General features: G+C 31.5%; 1 protein-coding gene and 1 long non-coding RNA gene across 3 annotated transcripts in view; one reads left to right on the plus strand and one right to left on the minus strand.

The window, feature by feature from the left end:
* Window positions 1–4,002, minus strand: part of LOC134288262 (RNA 3'-terminal phosphate cyclase) — a 30,782-nt gene extending 26,780 nt beyond the window's left edge. Inside the window, exons 1-3 of the mRNA XM_062852547.1 lie at window positions 3,840–4,002; window positions 3,208–3,777; window positions 3,027–3,148 (exon numbers count right to left, since the gene is read on the minus strand). Of these exons, the coding sequence (XP_062708531.1) occupies window positions 3,027–3,148; window positions 3,208–3,777; window positions 3,840–3,881 (734 nt within the window). The 5' untranslated portion in view covers window positions 3,882–4,002. The remainder of the gene's footprint in view (window positions 1–3,026; window positions 3,149–3,207; window positions 3,778–3,839) is intronic.
* Window positions 4,003–8,292: 4,290 nt separating this feature from the next.
* LOC109408001 (uncharacterized) lies at window positions 8,293–10,303 on the plus strand. Of its 2 annotated transcripts, none has more exons than XR_009997114.1 (3): window positions 8,293–8,712; window positions 8,780–8,932; window positions 9,458–10,303. It is a non-coding gene; the product is annotated as an uncharacterized LOC109408001 (long non-coding RNA). The 2 variants fall into 2 exon arrangements; XR_009997115.1 differs by having other exon boundaries at window positions 8,294–8,712; window positions 8,783–8,932.
* Window positions 10,304–22,070: the final 11,767 nt, after the last annotated feature.

Raw genomic sequence — 22,070 nt, forward strand, 5'->3', positions numbered from 1 at the left:
GAAAATTTGGGCAAAGATTAAATGGATTTTTATTGCAGGCATCACCTTCGATTCCCGCTTGCAACGATCATTACCGGAGAATAATTGCCGGCATTTTAATGAATCAAGAGCAACCTTAGGAGTTAGCAGTGCTGTGTACGGATTTGCCGGATGTTCGTAAAAAAGGTAGGTTTTTTTTATTTAGTATGACTGCCGCCTGCTGTTTGCTAATAATGGAAGGTTTTGGTTAGGTACTACCATGGATACTGAGCGACCGGACAACGCCATAACAATTTCAAGAAGAGCCCAAGTCACCGAGTGTCGCCGGAAACAGATTCCAGATTTTTTCCGCAAAGAACGTCCTAAAGGTCTAGAGAGCGAAGAGGTCTTGAATAATTTAATTTATTATTCTGAATAAAACTGAGCTTCTTGTTTCATTTCGTCGAAATTATTTTGATTCTTAGCAAAAAAAAGCAAAACAAAACAAATCCTAATCATTTTTTTTACTAAATTGCGATTATACTAGTCGCGGTATACCGTGGTTATACTAGAAAACGTGTATATTCAAGTTATACTTGGCCAGTATATCCGGCATATAAACGGAGTCTAGGGTCAACCAGGAGAAATGTATTTAGTGTGGGATTTATACTAAATAGTATAGATTTTTTTCTGAGTGTGCTCTTCTCTCGGTGGGCTGCTGCTGTCGACGACGATGAGCTTGGGTACTCACTGGAAGAAGCCGATCACGGCCGCGCGAGCGGCGCGGTGTGCGGGGGGTGCTGCACTGATGTGCTCGATAATCGGTCAATGCGCCACGTGATAAAATGAAAACGTGAACTTTACTCAAACTAAACGAACTTTTGCGGCAAAAATTGTGGCCTAGCCAACCGCACGCGTCCCACTAGGGATTTTCACTTCAACACTTGATCACTCGGAAAACTAGCACTGGAAAAAGCCACCGAACTGGATAGTATCGGGAGACAAACCGGACGAACGAAAAGTTGCGACTGTCTCGCACGAACGCTCGCCAAAGAGTGAAAATATTTGGGTTCTCATACAAAAAAATCTTACAAGGGGAAGAAGACGCCAGCAAATCGTGAAAATTCCTTACGTAATAAAAGGACAGCCCCTAGGGTCTTACTTACGAGAAGGTCTAATCGCTGACTGATCACTCAAGAAACTGGCTAAGCGCCAGCATTGAGGTTGCCCACACTTATATGAAAAACAAAATTTTTGAAAAATGCCAAGTCTTGCCTCCGGAATCAGTTGTTTTGAACTCTCAGAAGCTACGTTCAAAATTTGATAAAGCCTAAGGGGGCGCTCAACAAGCTTGAAGTTTGTATGGGAAATCTTGGCCAAATGTATGCAGAAAACTTAAGTTTTAAAATTTGCCGCTAGGTGGCTCTGTTAGCGTTAAATATTCAAACCCTTTGGCATTTTTGTAGACCGCAAAGTGATCCAACGTCTGTGATAAAAGTTGTACCCTAGGTAAAGTGAGGTGAAACATTATTGATATTTTTCCAGTACATGTAAAGGAATAATATCAATAATGAAATCTCAATACTTTGCCTCACGTTGCCTAGGGTTTAACTTTTTTCACAGACGTTGGATCACTTTGCGGTCTTTGACAAAGTTGTTTGGTATATAGTCACCTTAAAAAATACCAAAGGGTTTGAATATTTAACGCTTACAGCGCCACCTAGCGGCAAAATTCGAAAACTTAAAATTTATGCATACATTTGGCCAAGATTTTCCATACAAACTTCAAGCTTATTGAGCGTCCCCTTAGGCTTTATCGATTTTGCTCAAATTTTGAACGAAGCTTCTGGGAGTCCAAAAAGATGTAAATTGACCAATTTACCCTTTCATTGCTTAAAAAAAATCCTTGTCTAATGGCTTGCAAACAAAAAAGCCCAAAATCGCATATTTTGCCCTATATTATAGGTATAGCTCAAAATTGCAAGGGGAATGACATATCCTTTTCTAACCGGAATATCCGCATTTATCCTTTTCTAACCGTCGGTAACTTCTGCTCACTTAGCAGCTCGCTTAGCAACGGTTAGCGACGGTTAGAAGCGGATAAATGCGGATATTCCGGTTAGAAAAGGATATGTCATTCCCCTTGCAAAATTGTGACGTGCTGTAGCAAATCTGAACCCAGATTCGGAATCAGCGGCCCAAAATCAGTCGGAGACACATAAGTTTGCTCTTGAAACAGATAAATAGATAAATTTTGTTGCGCTGTGTAATTATAAGACTTGGCCTTTTTCAATTTTTTTGTTTTTCATATAAGTGTGGGCCACCCTAGCCAGCATGCTACCTCGTTGGACTCTTCAAAGCGAGTCATTGATGTCCGTTGCTGAGGAGACGAAGGATTTAGCGGCCACGAGAAGGTGGGCCGAGGAAAGAGTAATCCTGACTTTCATATTTGTTGCCTTCTTACTATCATTAACCATCACGAAATTTGGAAAAAACGAAATAAACTTGCATATCAGTTGTTATAAAAGCTGAACTAGGATATGGGTTACGTTTATATGTATTCATTTAGCCTTCGTCAAGAATATCAAAAGGTGTTGCATATTCTGGGATGTTCTAGGTGTTCCAAACTGTCCTATAGTGAAGTCCTTCAAATCTATAAGTATATTTTACACAAATGTCCCAAATGGAGGATAACGTGCCTCTGGAGCCGGCCTTCTGAAGGTTGTATAATCAACCACAGTTACTGGAGCAATCTGAAGGCAACTACCTTATTATAAACCTTTCGGATATCCAGGGTCTTCCAAATTGTTCTATAATGAAGTCCTTAAAATCAACAAGAATGGTTTTCGCCATAAATAATAATCTGCTGGGATCCGCAAAGCTATTGAAATCTCAAATGTCATTTAGAGACATTACAGGGATATTCCAGGTCAGCCAAACTACCTTGGAGAACTTCAGGTCTATACTCGTAACCACAGCCATATCTGCTATACTGAGTAACATTGCACATTTATCCACACAGCTCCCGGTATACTTTTCCTAAAAAAATATTCTCAAGTTATACTTACATTATACCAGAACAGTTGTCTGGAGCCATATCGACACTCTCTCTGTACTCCTCAATGTCAATCTCGTCCCGATAGATGCGTTTCAACATATTTTTGGCACCGTCGGCTAAATCCTTAGCCACCTACGAAAGGCAAAAATCTGGTTAGAGTTCTAAACATTTTAGGAATCCATTTCGCTTACCCTAATAGGAACAGCCCCGGCAACAAAACTCCATCCGAAGCATTTGTTGATGGCTCCGAAATCTACCAGCGTCACCGGCTTCAGAGACCGCACTGGCTTGATGTGAGCCACACAGTGGCCTCCTCCCTTAGGAAAGTATCCCCTTCGGAACATGTCAAAGTCGAACGTTGCCCCAAACTTCTCCATGTTCGGTCGAAAGATTTCCGTCATAAAGTCAACCTGTGGGGCCATATCCACGTTGGTGCCCCCCTTAAGATCCAGCGTTATCGGACCGGACCCGAATATGGCCACCGGCAGTGCCGCTTGCAACAATAAGCTCACACTACCGGCCGTCTGGACATGGGCCACGAACTTTCCTCGTCCGATGTCACCCGGATGGAACTCAACCTCCGTCGAGCCCAGCTCCAGACCTCGGACCTGAGCGTTGCAAATTTCCCTGAGTAGTTCAATACCTTTCAAGTGCTGTGCCATTAGACCGGGCTTCTTTCGCCCTGCACGAATGTTGAACACCCGGATGGGCTTTTTGCACAATATGCTGAAACAGAGAGCCATCCGGAGAATTTGTCCGCCCTGTCGGTGAATCATCGCTCAAATTTGAGAACATGACTGAAAGTAGCACAAAAACAACTTACCCCTTCAAGCAAGCTTCCATCGATGTCCATTACATTTGCCATACTGAACTAACGTTTCTGTAACTTTTCTAATATATATTAGTAATTTTAAAAAATTAATAAAAATCTGGTTGTGAAATGTATAGAACAAGCTGCCGCCAGCCTATGTAAACAAGTAAAAAATGTATTTAATGTTTTGTAAACAAACTAGCAAACTGACATTTCGAAAATCACATCGGAACATTTTCTATAAACTTTGGTCAAAATTCATTCAGTTCGGAAGTAAGGGGAACGACACTGAGACATTTTACGAAATGACAAGGGCTTGTTCACAAATGTCATAACGCTGAAGGGGGTGGGTGGGTGTCCTTCATGGTGTTACAGCCCGAACAAATAAAAATTTTCCCCATATAAATAGTGTTACGAAGGGGTGGATGGGTGTCAGGAAAGGACAATTTTGGCGTTATGAAATTTGTGAATGAACCCCAACAATGTTGATGATTGATATTGATTTTCTGGTGTTATTGTCGGGCCGCCACCAAACCGGACATCACACAATCAATTGACCCAACTCGCGACGTTTTTAATTCATGTCAAAAGTAAATACCTATGATGAGGCATAATAAGTCTATGATAATACCACAGACAAACAGACGTAACACTTGCGAATTTTCCATCGACCACGCTTTTAACGATCATTTTAAATTTTCATAGTTGTGACTTTCACAACCAGAGGCGCGCGCATAGTTTTTCCACAGACAAACAGACGTAACACTCTAATAATTCCTTGAATAATTCCCATCGTACTTCGATTTAACGATCTTTTTCAAAATTTGATAGTTGGCCAACTACCCCCCTGTGGCGCTCACATCGTTTTTGTTCGAGTTTGACGTTTGCTCACTACCGCCACCTAGTTGATGGTCGGCCAAACTTAGTCATTTTAGCATTGGGCAAATATGTTTCCGTGACTATGATTTGAATCGAAAAATGTACGAAGTGTTACGTCTGTTTGTCTGTGGTTTTTCTATGCGTTTGACGTTTCACACTAGCGACTTCTGTTGACGATATTGCACAACACAGTGATTCGTGCAGCTTTTCCACCAGGTGATGGTAGTGTAAACTGGGCGATGGATTTTCATGAAAATCGTTCAAGGTGTTACGTCTGTTTGTCTGTGATAATACATAATTGATTGATGCACCAAGCGGTAAGAAGAAGAATTTTGACATCCAAGCGGTGTGCCGTTTACATCCATCGACCAATCAGCGATGAGGATCTAATCGACGGCACACCGCTTAGGGAACGTTCAAAAATTACGTCCAACTTTTGGGGGAGGGGGGGGTCTAGGAAAGTGTGACAGTACGTGTATTGGGTATAGGAAAATAGCGTGACAGAGGGGGGAGGGGGGGTCTACAAATCCCGAAAAACGATGGACGTAATATTTGAATCTTCCCTTAGATGTCAAAACTTCTTCTTCTTTTCGCTTGGTGCATCAATCAATACATCGTCCGATGTAATATTCATGCAACCGACATATTGATCGGGTTGCAGCAGTTCATATGTAATATTACACAACTGTTTTTGCTGTGTAATTCGGGAACGTTCATAAATTACGGGGGGGGGGGGGTTTCTAGGAAAGTGTGACAGTACTTGTAAATATATAAGGTATCCACTTATCCGCGAGCGGTAATGGCGGCGGCGGGCATATCCAACCGGTTTAGATTTTGACGTTTCATGGGGGAAAGTCAAAACAGTTTCATTCTCCTCCTCACCCCTTCATTCACCGTTTAGTGGCGCCAACCGATTATGATCCCCAAGAAACGTCAAAATTCGAATCGGTTAATTGTGCCCGCCGCCGCCATTACCGCTCGCGGATAAGTGGATAGGGAAATAGCGTGACAGAGGGGGAAGGGAGGGGGGTTAGAAATCCCGAAAAACGATGGACGTAATAAATGAACCTTCCTTTAACAGTTTCACTGAAATTGTAAATATCTAAAAACAGTCTTGCAGTACCCGAATAAAAAATACAGTAGAGAAACCGAACGTTGTATTGTAACAGTACTATTCAAAACCATATTTTTACAATAGAAACCACTGTAAAAATAAAAATACAAAAACAATAAAATGTAATGTAGAACACCATACAGTAAATTGTAAATAAGATTTTTACAATATACTATACGGGTTGTTAAGTACAATATAAAAAATTATTTTTCTCCATATATATTTTTTTGCAAAACCATACATTATATTGTAAATGAATTGTTATAAATACTGATACGTGGGTTTTAATAAACCGTACATTGTATGGTACACATATGGTTTCAAACAAAAAATGTACCGTAAATATATTGTTTTTAATTGTAGTTTCACCACTGGTTATACATTTAATTAAATGGTTTTGGAATGGTTCTCTTTCGTTATGTTGTATTGGTTTACATTACATAAACCATATAATGTAATATTATGTTGTCATTTTCCTCCTGTTAATGGCATCTTAGGCTTACTAGCATTATGAGAATGCGCTTTGGGAATTCTCCAGAGCGTTTTGGATAACCTTTCATATATTGGATCGCCCACGTCTAAGTCTGAGTCGAGGTGTGAGTAGTCTCTGATTGCATTAACAGTTGAAGCTTAAGCTCCCATGCCCCACCAGCCAGATAACCGGGTTTCGCAAACTAAGCATTATTTGTGGCAACACTCTGAGCGGCATGATGGAACTATGCCGAGCGCGCTGAGCATTATTAGACCACTAATGTAGTTGCATGAAGTGGGTGACGAGGTACATAAGTATCATTACAGCGTGCTTAACCGTTATTGCAATACTGAGGCTCCATCTTGACTAAAGTTTGAAATACACGTACATACAGGGTGTTAGGTTCCTGAGTGCAAACTTTTTAAAGGGTGATAGAGGACCATAAATGGTGAAAAAAATTGTTCTACGCATATGGTCAAATCTCAACCGTTACGTAGTTATTGAACTTCCCATGTTTTTGACTCTTATTGCCTTAATTGGCAATAACTTGAAAATGGTCAAACTTTTCGAAGTTTTTTTACCATTATTCGAAAGATTATTGAATTTTCTATCAAATGGCATCTTTGAATCGATTGGTTTAGTTAAATAAGTAAGTTTTCTAGAGCAAAATGGCTAAAAATAGTGTATTTTTATTGGTTTTTGTCGATTATCTTTGAAACATGCGTAATAAATTAAAATTCTTTCTTAGGCAAATTTGTGGCCCCTATTCCACTCTACAATTCCTTCTTTGACATCAAACTTCTATCTCTTATCGTTTTGTTGCAATTTCGATTTTAACATCGCATTTCAGATCAAAACTGTCATGGAGAGCACTTTTTTGCGCATTGTGCCACGCATTTAAATCGAAATTGCAAGCAAACGATAAAAGCTAGAAGTTTAGTGTCAAAGAACGAATTGTAGAGTGTAACAGGGGCCACAAATTTGCCTAAGAAAGAATTTTAATTTATTACGCATGTTTCAAAGATAATCGACAAAAACCAATAAAAATACACTATTTTTAGCCATTTTGCTCTAGAAAACTTACTTATTTAACTAAACCAATCGATTCAAAGATGCCATTTGATAGAAAATTCAATAATCTTTCGAATAAGGGTAAAAAAACTTCGAAAAGTTTGACCATTTTCAAGTTATTGCCAATTAAGGCAATAAGAGTCAAAAACATGGGAAGTTCAATAACTACGTAACGGTTGAGATTTGACCATATGCGTAGAACAATTTTTTTCACCATTTATGGTCCTCTATCACCCTTTAAAAAGTTTGCACTCAGAAACCTAACACCCTGTATGTATTTAACAACTCATTATAAAACTGTCAAGTTCGATTCAAGTATAAGTTAGGTTAAAAAGCGAACCCACAGACGAACCTATATTAGAATTTCGTTCAGTATTCAGTCCAGTCCATATGTTAAAGATGGCTCTACGTCAAAGATAAAGTTCGTCAATCGTATTCCTCTCATCGCACTCTACATACCTAGCCCGCCATATCTCTTGGATCTGCGATTATTAAGACATCTGGTTTACTACTTATTTAAACATTTTATTGACTTTAAATTGATGTTTCAACTTACATATTCACTTTTTTCTTTCCTTTCCTTTGCATCATAAAAGTCACAAAGATCAACAAAACAAAGCACGGAAAAAATCTAAAACTGAATAAATAATTAAAAATGCACGGAAAAATAATGTTTCGGAAAAGTTAATGGTTCAAACGTAAGAAAAACAGTATATAATATAGTGTTACATAAAAATCGAATGTAAATGTATAGTAGCTACAATGTGCGAAGCTTTTAGTGAACCATTTCATTACAATATACATTATTGTAGCTGCCCGTAAAAAAATGAACCATTAAACCTATTGGAAAAACTTTTAAAAAACAGAAGATTCTTATGTAAACCATGAATTCTATTGTAAATGTATTGTAAAATATTTTTCAATCTTTGAAGCAATTACAATTGATGAACATTTGATTTCACTGTTACATTATTTTCTATGGGCGTACAATAGAGTAACATTAGATTTCATTGTTATCAATATATTTCACACCGAACTCCATGACACTCAGATGAGTTGCATTGACTGATTTTGGGTAGCACTCACGCATTTAAGTGTTCTGATTTTTAAGCGTGTTTGTTGTGATCGCAGCGGCAGCAGAAAAAAAAGTAGCAACCTCCGCGTAGTTATCGTCTTCCCGGGGGCCTTTCATCGAACCTGCACTGACGCCGCAGGGGATCCCTTGCAGTGGGATCCGGTGGACCAGTGATGAACGTTACCCGGTGGTATCGCACTTCCATGGGCCGAAACAGGATTGTTTCCCGTTGGAAGCAAAGGAGGTGCAGTGGTGCAGTGATGGCGGGGCTTGAGTAAGTAGTGTTGACCAACTATTTTGGAGGAATTTGAAAGTGTTTAACCGATTCGATTGCTTTCTAGCAGGACGGAAAGTTTGGTGGGGATGGTGGCTGTTCGTGTTCCGGAGAAGTTGGCGAATTTTCGAGCAAAGCAATGGAAGCTTCTGTAAGGGCATAGTAGTGTTTCCAGCGGGGGAGCTGCAGGTGAAACGAACCGCAATGTCATTGCACGAAGGTAGGATCTTTTAGTTTTTGCTAGTTTATTGGATCTGTTGAATTACTTAGGTGCCGTCCACAAATTACGTAACGCTCTAGGCCCATATAAACATTTGAGGGTTTTCATACAAAAAAGCGTTACGGAGGGGGGAGGTGGTTCAAAAAATGTAGATTTTAGCGTTACGTAATGAATGGATGCTGCCTTATGCGTGAAAATGATTCACGAAGTAAATCAGGTTTTTACATGTTCGAAATTTACATCTAGTTGTGCAGTTACCGTAAAATGGGGTTTGTAGGTATGTTTATAGTTTGTGTGAGCGGAAATCACTTTCCTTTTGTGATAACTTTTTAATGACCTGAAAATGTCATTGTATCTTCAAATGATTCAGGACTGTACAATTAGGGCTCGTTCAAATATTACGTAACGCAAATGGGAGAGGGAGGGGGTCTAGCGTTGTGTTACGCTTCATACAAAATTTCAAAATGTAAAATCTTCATGGTTCTTAAGTAAGTGTCCAACTAACCATCTTTTCTTATTCCTCAGCAAGGACGTGAAGCCAATGCAGGAGCAGTTAACCCAGAACTTGTTCGATCACATCCTGAGGTGACATCGACGGGAATCTTTCCGATGAAATAGAATTAGAATTAGCATTGTTTGACTCATTTATACCAAACTCTTGGTGAAGCTTGTTACTGAAATTGAATTATTGTTTTGTATTTGGCCACTTTGCTAGGTCTTCTTATATAGGTTCGCTCTTTCAGCCTGGAAAGCATGCATGCTGTTGAGTCCAATTTAATAGTTTTCTCATGAGACAACTATTAAATTTGACTCAATTGTATGGTTGTTCTCCAAGCTGCAGTTTATTTAATGTCTAGAAGTGCTAGAATAATGGTTAGGCACGCTGTAATGCTACCTTTGTACCTCATCACCCACTAAATGCAACTACATTAGTGGTCTAATAACACTTAGCGCGCTTCGGCACGGTTCCATCATGCCGCTTATAGTGTTGCCACATATAATGCTTAGTTTGCTAAACCCAGTTATCTGGCTGGTGGGACATGGGAGCCCAAGCTTAAACCATTAATGCAATTAGACGTTTCTTGAACAATAAAATGAGCGATTCGAGTATTTGAAGAACTATTCAAACTACATAGAAGCTTGTGTATAGTCAACATTTAACGAACTTAATCTATGTAATATTTTGCATTTTAAACCATTCGAACGATCTTCAAGTATAGGTTCAAGTTGTAGTATATCGAGTATATTTAAGTTCTAGAATAATGGCGAGGCACGCTGTAATGCTACTTTTGTACCTCATCACCCACTAAATGCAACTACATTAGTGGTCTAATAACACTAGCGCGCTTCGGCACGGTTCCAACATGCCGCTTATACCCAGCACGGAGGAAGTTAGGCGTTCGACACTGTTAGGCATTTGTTAGATATGTTGCTCATCGAAAATTTCTGGAGAGCATAAATCATAACCCCGAAATTATGCTCAGTGTTCGATTCTTTCGCGCATTGTTGACAGTTCCCTGAACGGCAGTTAAAAAAATAACTTTGTTGATTGCGGCAGCGTTCGTCGGTCGGGAAAATGATAAAAATTGCGCGTTTCAATTAGTTAAAACCGTAACAACCTGGTAAGAACCATTTCGGTCGTTCCGTCGTCCGACCCGTCAGCTCCTCGCCGCTGCTACTGGCCAATAAGTCCGGTTCGTTCTCGTCGTACCGTTGCCGGAACCAGTCATCTCCAAAACAGTGTCCGATTCCGTTAAGTTTGGCCTCATCGTGTCGGTGAGTCATTTTTATTTTAATTTGATTTATTTTTCATTTAATTTTTATTTAATTTTTATATAATTTTAAATAAATTTTAATCAAATTTTAATAAAATTTTAATTAAACTTCAATTTAATTTTAATTAAATTTTCAATTTTTTTTTAAATTTAAATAAAGTTTTTATAAAACTTCAATAAAATTATAATAAAATTGTAATGAAATTATAAAATTTTAATAAAATTTTAATAAAATTTTAATAAAATTTTAATAAAATTTTAATAAAACTTTAGAAAAATTCTAATAAAATTTTTATAAAATTTTAATAAAATTTTAAAAAAGTTTAATAAAACTTTTAAAAAATTTAATAAAATTTTAAAAAAATTAATTAAATTTTAATTTAATTTGAATTCAATTTCAATCCAATTTTAATAAAATTTAAATTCAATTTTAATTTAATTTTTATTAAATGTTAATTAAATTTTAATTAAATTGTAATTAAATTTTAATTAAATGTTAATTAAATTTTAATTAAATTTTTATTACATTTTAATTAAATTTTAGTTAAATTTTAATTAAATGTTAATTAAATTTTAATTAAATTTTTATTAAATTTAGATGTAATTTTAATTCAATTTTGTTTTGATTTTTATTTAATTTTAATTTAATGTTAATTTAATTTTAATTTAATTTGAATTTAATTTGAATTTAATTTGAATTTAATTTTAATTTAATTTTAATTTAATTTTAATTTAATTTTAATTTAATTTAATTTTAATTTAATTTTAATTTAATTTTAATTTAATTTTAATTTAATTTTAATTTAATTTTAATTTAATTTTAATTTAATTTTAATTTAATTTTAATTTAATTTTAATTTAATTTTAATTTAATTTTAATTTAATTTTAATTTAATTTTAATTTAATTTTAATTTAATTTTAATTTAATTTTAATTTAATTTTAATTTAATTTTAATTTAATTTTAATTTAATTTTAATTTAATTTTAATTTAATTTTAATTTAATTTTAATTTAATTTTAATTTAATTTTAATTTAATTTTAATTTAATTTTAATTTAATTTTAATTTAATTTTAATTTAATTTTAATTTAATTTTAATTTAATTTTAATTTAATTTTAATTTAATTTTAATTTAATTTTAATTTAATTTTAATTTAATTTTAATTTAATTTTAATTTAATTTTAATTTAATTTTAATTTAATTTTAATTTAATTTTAATTTAATTTTAATTTAATTTTAATTTAATTTTAATTTAATTTTAATTTAATTTTAATTTAATTTTAATTTAATTTTAATTTAATTTTAATTTAATTTTAATTTAATTTTAATTTAATTTTAATTTAATTTTAATTTAATTTTAATTTAATTTTAATTTAATTTTAATTTAATTTTAATTTAATTTTAATTTAATTTTAATTTAATTTTAATTTAATTTTAATTTAATTTTAATTTAATTTTAATTTAATTTTAATTTAATTTTAATTTAATTTTAATTTAATTTTAATTTAATTTTAATTTAATATTAATTTAATATTAATTTAATATTAATTTAATTTTAATTTAATTTTAATTTAATTTTAATTTAATTTTAATTTAATTTTAATTTAATTTTAATTTAATTTTAATTTAATTTTAATTTAATTTTAATTTAATTTTAATTTAATTTTAATTTAATTTTAATTTAATTTTAATTTAATTTTAATTTAATTTTAATTTAATTTTAATTTAATTTTAATTTAATATTAATTTAATATTAATTTAATTTTAATTTAATTTTAATTTAATTTTAATTTAATTTTAATTTAATTTTAATTTAATTTTAATTTAATTTTAATTTAATTTTAATTTAATTTTAATTTAATTTTAATTTAATTTTAATTTAATTTTAATTTAATTTTAATTTAATTTTAATTTAATTTTAATTTAATTTTAATTTAATTTTAATTTAATTTTAATTTAATTTTAATTTAATTTTAATTTAATTTTAATTTAATTTTAATTTAATTTTAATTTCCCTGGCCAAGTTCGCAGGGGTTGACGGTATTAAAGTGAAGGAGTTTCATTTTGATTATTGCAATGTAGTGTTCTTTAGTGAAACATATCACCTTTTTAACACTTTAATGCGCCTCCAACGGTTCATCACGAACCGGCTGCTGCAGATGGAGTATGGCTGATCATATGCATCAGACATGCTCGATAAACACGGAGGAACCGCCAGGGCTCAGTAGAGTCTATTCCCAAGCAATAGTTCCAAATCGGTTGGATTTGAGAAGGTTTTGATGATCGTTATAAATCCTAATAAAAGTTTTATAGGATTTGTGACTGGTTTTGGAACCTTTTACAGCCAGCTGACTTCAAAATGTTGTTTGGGCTCTATTTCCCACGTTTCTTGGTTGATTTTGATTAGTAATTTATTAATGTCATAGTCGCTTTTTCGAATTTCTACAATGTTATACTTTATTATATTTTATTTAAATAAAGCAATTAAAATCAACCAAAAAATTAATAGTGGGAAGGAGATTTGCAGCACTTAATTGTGCTGATAGATTCGAAGCTAACGTGCGAACACTTGACGTGACAGTTTGGACTGGACAAAAAACTGACTGCTTTTTATTAACTGAACAACGTTACTTTTGTATGACTAGGTTGACATTTCTAGGCCACGCATGAGAAAATGACATGGTTTATCTTGATAGGACCGATAGGACAGAACGAATTTGAATATTTTTCATAGTATTTGTAGGGGGATGAATACATAATAGTTGACAAGCAATTTTTGTTTATCTCTTAGATGATGTTATGACACCAACAGAAAAAGTGTTAGAAGTTCAGTTACATGTTTCTGTGGGTTTTGGACCGATGACATTTTGAGGACACAAGAGATGAACACAGAGAAGTAAATATGAAAAAAAAAACAATTTGACACAGAATCGACTGTATTTTAACATGCGGGTTCGACTGATTCGATGAATCTGTCTAGAAGTAACTAGAAGACAATTGACGCTAAGATTGGAAAAAAAGCTTGCAGTTGGGACTATACTACAATAATAGCCGATAGGAAACAATGCGCTAGACAGCATTAATATTCATTTTTTAATATGTAGTATGTGCATGACGGAGCAGGACACAGCTCCAGACGTCTCTTTTTAATAACGATATTCAGCATATTTCCAATAAAACTACACTTCAATAAAGCAAAGACTAAAGCTGCTATGATAGAACAGATCAGAATGACTTAATTGACTTATTGACTACATTTTGGAGATCTACTTCGAATAACTGACAAATTGACAAGAACCTAACTAAATACATGGACCATACTACAAAAAAAACAATTTGCAAAAAGAAAAAAAGGGGAAACTTTTATTAAAACTATTTTTGTTCAACGCAGGCCAAAACAGTGTCGACTTGGGCCACGATATGCCTACGTACTTCTGTGTGTTGAAACAAAAATAGAGGCTCATAGAAGCAAACGTAGGGAAAGGGTGCGGTGTTAGAACATAAGCACAGCGTGCTACCGCCGTAATCACTATGAAAAAAAAAAAAAAAAAAAAAAAAAAATTTAATTTAATTTTAATTTAATTTTAATTTAATTTTAATTTAATTTTAATTTAATTTTAATTTAATTTTAATTTAATTTTAATTTAATTTTAATTTAATTTTAATTTAATTTTAATTTAATTTTAATTTAATTTTAATTTAATTTTAATTTAATTTTAATTTAATTTTAATTTAATTTTAATTTAATTTTAATTTAATTTTAATTTAATTTTAATTTAATTTTAATTTAATTTTAATTTAATTTTAATTTAATTTTAATTTAATTTTAATTTAATTTTAATTTAATTTTAATTTAATTTTAATTTAATTTTAATTTAATTTTAACTTAATTTTAATTTAATTTTAGTTTAATTTTAATTTAATTTTAATTTAATTTTAATTTAATTTTAATTTAATTTTAATTTAATTTTAATTTAATTTTAATTTAATTTTAATTTAATTTTAATTTAATTTTAATTTAATTTTAATTTAATTTTAATTTAATTTTAATTTTTTTTTTTTTTTTAACACATTTATTTGAACTTTATTTTTCTAGTCGGATTTTACAAATACGCATTTACAAACAGTTTAAAACAAATTCTAACGAATCAATGGAAAGATCGTCATTGGCATCTAAAATAAAATTTATGTAGGTAATAAATAGCTTTAGCGCCTGATATTTCCTTCTACTGGCAACGTTTTCCAGCTCCGGGAACCGGAGATCGTTAAATGTAATCCTCCTACCTAAAGTTGTTTCCAGCCTTGGTCGAAGATGTCTCCACAAACCATTTGTTGTTCGGCATGCGGAAAATTTATGCTCTAGATCGTCCACGTTGTTTGGGCATTGTTGGCACGTAGGGCTATCTGCTCGATTCTGCCGATGTAGAAGTAAAGCGTGTGGAATTTTTCCGTTTACTAGCAAGTAGTATGTGGATTGTTCGGCTGACGTGAGTCCTTTGGTTCTGATATTCCTCCAGATTCTCGTCCAGTTTAGTCCAGGGTTTTCTTCTGTTACTTTGGGAGTTTTCAGCTTTTCCCGATTGAAGTTGTGTAGAGTTGCTGTTGAGGGGTTTTCTTTAAGCTGCTGGGGAACGTAAGCAAGATCCTTGGCAATGACTTTCATACACGGGTAGAGGGCTGGAATAGCGCGTATGTTCGGTGGGTTCTGAAGATGGTGATTGAACGAGCTAGCGAATGGTGCGTGTTGCAGATCTTTAAGGAACCTCGTGATGAGCAAGGCTTTGCATTTATGCATTGGTAGATGCAAATTTTGCCCACCCTTATTTTTCGGCAAGGTGAGTTGCTCGATAGGGATCCTGAAGGAGTAGCGTTCCCAGATGAAGCTTCCAATGTGCGATGTTAGCCGTGCCATAGCTTGATTCGGGATGCTGACTACAGATGATAGGAACCACAGCTTTGAAGTAACAAACGTATTAAGCACCACCACTTTCTGCTGAAGCGTGAGGTTCCTTGGTTTGAACATCCACATCAACCGTGACGTTTTCCTAATGGTTTCGCCCCAGTTGAAATCGATCAATTTCTTTTGCGAGTTGAAGAAAGTTACTCCTAATATTTTGATTGATTTGCATACTCGTGGCCATACAGAATCTCTTCCTTCACTTTCGATTCCGATATTCACAGCAAACGTCTTGTCGAAGTTCAACAGCGATCCTGAGCACCGTCCAAAGTCCAAAAAAGCTTGCTTAATGGCGATTAGTTTGCGGATGTCTGTTATGACGATGGATATGTCGTCAGCATATGCCACTACCAGGTCCATCGGATTGTTGCATATGGTGCGTAATTTTACTAGGAGGGGATGGAGGTAAATGACAAAGAGATGCATACTTAGCGGATCTCCTTGACGGACTGAGCGTTGGATTGGGAATTTGGGAGTCAGATTTCCATTAATCAGTATGCGAGAGCTTGAGGCGGACATAATCTTCCCTAAAAGTTCCACAAAGTTGGGATTCAAACGAAAGTTCCGCATCACAACCAAGAGAAAATTTTTGTTAACCCGATCAAAAGCATGATCAAAATCAAACGAGATAAGTTTTCCGGATATACGACGGCAGTTGAACTCCGCAATTCGGTCTTTGATTGAGTGAATTGCTTCGAATATAGTGCGGTCGGAGTTTGCACATTTTTGACTGGGAGTAAGAAGTTCGTTCTCAATCATGACTTTTTCCAAACGCTGCTTAAGTATTCTCGCAAGGAGTTTGTAGTCAAAGTTTAAAAGGCTTATTGGTCGGAAGCTTTTTAACGTTTGATCATTCGTTTTCTTCTTGCATAACACAATAACTCCCTCGACAAATTTCTCAGGAATGTTTCCTCTCAAAGCTTCGTTTAATATCATGTTAAGTTGCGGGTGGATAATGTCAAAAGCCTTTAAGTAGAACTCTTTAGGAATTCCGTCACTTCCCGGTGATTTTCTGGAAGCACTTCCTTTGATTGCGAAAAAAATGTCAGCGGTCGTGATTTCATCCATCATGGCATTATTTGTGTTAGAATCTGGAGGGATTTCTAGATTGGTTGGAAAATTGTCGCCACCGTTGAGTTCTTCTGCTGTATACAAGTCCTTGAAATACTCATGTACATGGTTTTCTATTTCATATACATCGGTGAGACAGCGCTCTTGATTTTGAATGGAGTTAATCACTGTTCTTTTACGGTATCTTTCGCCAATCTGGAAAGCAGAGATTTTTTCACCGCATACAAAACGATCATTTAGACGTTCATATGCTTTTGAGAAGTGACTTTGAACTTGCAACATTTTTGCTTTAATTTGGTTCACTCTTGTTAATCCGTTGGGGTTCTGATGTAATCCATCGTATGCATTTTTCAATTGACGATATAACAGTTCATTAGTACTATGAAACTCACGAAACGCTTCATTTGTTTTCCATCTAAAGAAGCTTCGGATTTTTGGTTTTGCGAAATCTAACCACCATGACAACCAACTGTCAAAATTTCGTCGTTCACGCAACCAGCGATTCCACTTGTGCTTGAATTCTTCCAAGTTTTCTTCATTTAAGATATGCGAACGAATTGACCAATATCCTCGACCATGTGGCTTACCCAAATTTGGCAAGCAGCACCGAATCTTGTAGGCTTTATGGTCAGAAAAAGATGTAGCAAACAATTCTGAGGTGCGGAGATGCGGAACAAGCGACCTAGAGATATAAATCCGATCTAAACGCGACGCTGTGTTTGGACGAATAAAGCTATAATCAATTATGTTCCTATGCAAACAATCCCACGTATCTGAAAGCTGTAAATTCTCTACCAACTGTTTAAAAGACATGCTAAAGTTACTCGACCCAGTGGCATCTTTAGCAGCGATAACACAATTAAAATCGCCGCCCAGTATAATGTGCTCTGCAGAATTTTGAAGGTAGAAGGGTAATTGTTCTCTGAACAGATTCTCACGCGCAGCAATATTCTGGGTGCCGGAATGCGCATAGACGTTGCAGATAGTTACAGAATTAGAAACCTTGACTGTTAGAATTCGGCTGTTTAGGCTTCTCTGAACATTCGAATAGGGTATATGCGCTTTAATAGCGATAGCAGTTCCTCTTTTGTTCTCGTCTATATTGAAAATGATGTTGAAACCAGGGATACGCAAATTGGCAGACTCAACCTCTTGCAGCAGAACAATATCAAACTCGAGCAGACGAACGAATGAGCGGAGAGAGGCAATTTTGTTTTCGTTTGAAACGGCGTTCACGTTTATAGAACCAATATTGTAACTAATAATCGGCGAGTGGTTCATTCCAACATGTTACTAAACGGGAAACCGACATACTCGCGGCTGACTCGAGGTTAATAATTGGGATTGGATATGGTTTGTGTTAGTACTGTATAATTAGTATATCGGATAGCTTTTAGAAAATGATTAGTATTTTAAACAGAATCGACAGCAACTTTCAGAGAAGAGTCCATTTTTTGCTTCTTCGGACGCCCCCTACCACGTTTGACTTTTGTGAATGGTCCACTTTCAGTGGACGATTCGTTACTCTCGCTTTCGGAAATCTCCATGATGATGGATTTGGATGAGATAGGATTTGAGGGAATTTTGAACGCACTCACATGACCAGCGGCGGCAAGGTTGTCATCCGGTTGAATCATCGTAGTCTTTTGAGTGGATTGATCTTTCACCATGGGGCAGACAGTAGCAGCAGCAGCAACAACGGGGACGGCTGTGAAGGCATCGGTAGCGGCATGAACGGCGAGGGCGGCGGCGGCAGGGGCGGCAGTTTTAGTGGTGGCAGGGGTTCCATCGTCAACAGCAGTAACAACAGCAGCAGCAGCAGAAGTAGGCACAACGGTGTTTTCTGTTCCTTCGTTCTCCTCCATTCGTTCATGGTATTTCAGGGGTGCGCAGACGTTTACGGCGTGGGACGTAGCAGCTTCATCAACTGCTACGTGTGCCCGAGCTGATCGAGCGGCATCGTTCAGTTGATTTAGATTGGTTCCTACGAACTCAGGCATAAGTGACTCTACATTTGAGGCCCGGTTTAGCACGCTGGCGTAGCTCGACTTATTTTGCGCTGCTTTCAGCCTGTTGTTGAGGTCGATCTTTTGTCCCAATAGCTTTTTATTTTCGACACATGTACTCCCGGGGTGTGATGGGTTGGTGCAGTGCTTGCACCACTGTGGCTGATTGCGGTACGAAACGAGAGTCTCTTCACCACAAATTGTCACAAAAGACTTAATGTGCCGTCGTAGAATGACTTTCGCTACTCGCACTCCGGATGATACGCCTTTGAAGGCGAAGTTTTCTCCCCACACTTGCTCCTTGATTGACACTACATCGCCGAACTGCTGTAGATATGTAGCAATGTCCTCATTCCGAACGTTTTCGGACAAGTCGTGGATTTTTATCTCCACACCCCCGTCATCCATCGCCAAACGAACTTTGATTTTGTTCCTGTTCACTTCAAACTCGTGTCGGTTGTCGTGACGTTCGACCACATCTTGGGCAGTCTTCAAATCACGGCACTTCACATGCGCGCAGTTTTGCGCGTGGTTCATCTGCAAACGCAGCACTTGGTCCACGGTGAGACCAATCGTCTCATGGATGAACGCGTGGATTTCCTCAAAAGAGGGACGTTTGGGAAAGTTCGAGAGGTCTACCTTAAAGGTATTTTCACGCGCACGCACGGTGGTCATGGTTGCTAACGCTGTAGATAGCACAAACTGTATAGTCGCCAGAAACACTGACGCGATAGACGTTCTCCACACTGCAGTGGGAGACACAAAGCAAAATCGAAAAAAGCGATACGAAGCGAGATTGAAAACACGTCTGGTCGCAGCAAGAGCTTGAACCTAATTTAATTTTAATTTAATTTTAATTTAATTTTAATTTAATTTTAATTTAATTTTAATTTAATTTTAATTTAATTTTAATTTAATTTTAATTTAATTTTAATTTAATTTTAATTTAATTTTAATTTAATTTTAATTTAATTTTAATTTAATTTTAATTTAATTTTAATTTAATTTTAATTTAATTTTAATTTAATTTTAATTTAATTTTAATTTAATTTTAATTTAATTTTAATTTAATTTTAATTTAATTTTAATTTAATTTTAATTTAATTTTAATTTAATTTTAATTTAATTTTAATTTAATTTTAATTTAATTTTAATTTAATTTTAATTTAATATTAATTTAATTTTAATTTAATTTTTTATTTAATTTTAATTTAATTTTAATTTAATTTTAATTTAATTTTAATTTAATTTTAATTTAATTTTAATTTAATTTTAATTTAATTTTAATTTAATTTTAATTTAATTTTAATTTAATTTTAATTTAATTTTAATTTAATTTTAATTTAATTTTAATTTAATTTTAATTTAATTTTAATTTAATTTTAATTTAATTTTAATTTAATTTTAATTTAATTTTAATTTAATTTTAATTTAATTTTATTTTAATTTTAATTTAATTTTAATTTAATTTTAATTTAATTTTAATTTTAATTTAATTTTAATTTAATTTTAATTTAATTTTAATTTAATTTTAATTTAATTTTAATTTAATTTTAATTTAATTTTAATTTAATTTTAATTTAATTTTAATTTAATTTTAATTTAATTTTAATTTAATTTTAATTTAATTTTAATTTAATTTTAATTTAATTTTAATTTAATTTTAATTTAATTTTAATTTAATTTTAATTTAATTTTAATTTAATTTTAATTTAATTTTAATTTAATTTTAATTTAATTTTAATTGATTTTAATTTAATTTTAATTTAATTTTAATTTAATTTTAATTTAATTTTAATTTAATTTTAATTTAATTTTAATTTAATTTTAATTTAATTTTAATTTAATTTTAATTTAATTTTAATTTAATTTTAATTTAATTTTAATTTAATTTTAATTTAATTTTAATTTAATTTTAATTTAATTTTAATTTAATTTTAATTTAATTTTAATTTAATTTTAATTTAATTTTAATTTAATTTTAATTTAATTTTAATTTAATTTTAATTTAATTTTAATTTAATTTTAATTTAATTTTAATTTAATTTTAATTTAATTTTAATTTAATTTTAATTTAATTTTAATTTAATTTTAATTTAATTTTAATTTAATTTTAATTTAATTTTAATTTAATTTTAATTTAATTTTAATTTAATTTTAATTTAATTTTAATTTAATTTTAATTTAATTTTAATTTAATTTTAATTTAATTTTAATTTAATTTTAATTTAATTTTAATTTAATTTTAATTTAATTTTAATTTAATTTTAATTTAATTTTAATTTAATTTTAATTTAATTTTAATTTAATTTTAATTTAATTTTAATTTAATATTAATTTAATTTTAATTTAATTTTTTATTTAATTTTAATTTAATTTTAATTTAATTTTAATTTAATTTTAATTTAATTTTAATTTAATTTTAATTTAATTTTAATTTAATTTTAATTTAATTTTAATTTAATTTTAATTTAATTTTAATTTAATTTTAATTTAATTTTAATTTAATTTTAATTTAATTTTAATTTAATTTTAATTTAATTTTATTTTAATTTTAATTTAATTTTAATTTAATTTTAATTTAATTTTAATTTTAATTTAATTTTAATTTAATTTTAATTTAATTTTAATTTAATTTTAATTTAATTTTAATTTAATTTTAATTTAATTTTAATTTAATTTTAATTTAATTTTAATTTAATTTTAATTTAATTTTAATTTAATTTTAATTTAATTTTAATTTAATTTTAATTTAATTTTAATTTAATTTTAATTTAATTTTAATTTAATTTTAATTTAATTTTAATTTAATTTTAATTGATTTTAATTTAATTTTAATTTAATTTTAATTTAATTTTAATTTAATTTTAATTTAATTTTAATTTAATTTTAATTTAATTTTAATTTAATTTTAATTTAATTTTAATTTAATTTTAATTTAATTTTAATTTAATTTTAATTTAATTTTAATTTAATTTTAATTTAATTTTAATTTAATTTTAATTTAATTTTAATTTAATTTTAATTTAATTTTAATTTAATTTTAATTTAATTTTAATTTAATTTTAATTTAATTTTAATTTAATTTTAATTTAATTTTAATTTAATTTTAATTTAATTTTAATTTAATTTTAATTTAATTTTAATTTAATTTTAATTTAATATTAATTTAATTTTAATTTAATTTTTTATTTAATTTTAATTTAATTTTAATTTAATTTTAATTTAATTTTAATTTAATTTTAATTTAATTTTAATTTAATTTTAATTTAATTTTAATTTAATTTTAATTTAATTTTAATTTAATTTTAATTTAATTTTAATTTA

The sequence above is a fragment of the Aedes albopictus genome, chromosome 2, assembly GCF_035046485.1.
Source record: "Aedes albopictus strain Foshan chromosome 2, AalbF5, whole genome shotgun sequence".
Lineage (NCBI taxonomy): Eukaryota > Metazoa > Arthropoda > Insecta > Diptera > Culicidae > Aedes > Aedes albopictus.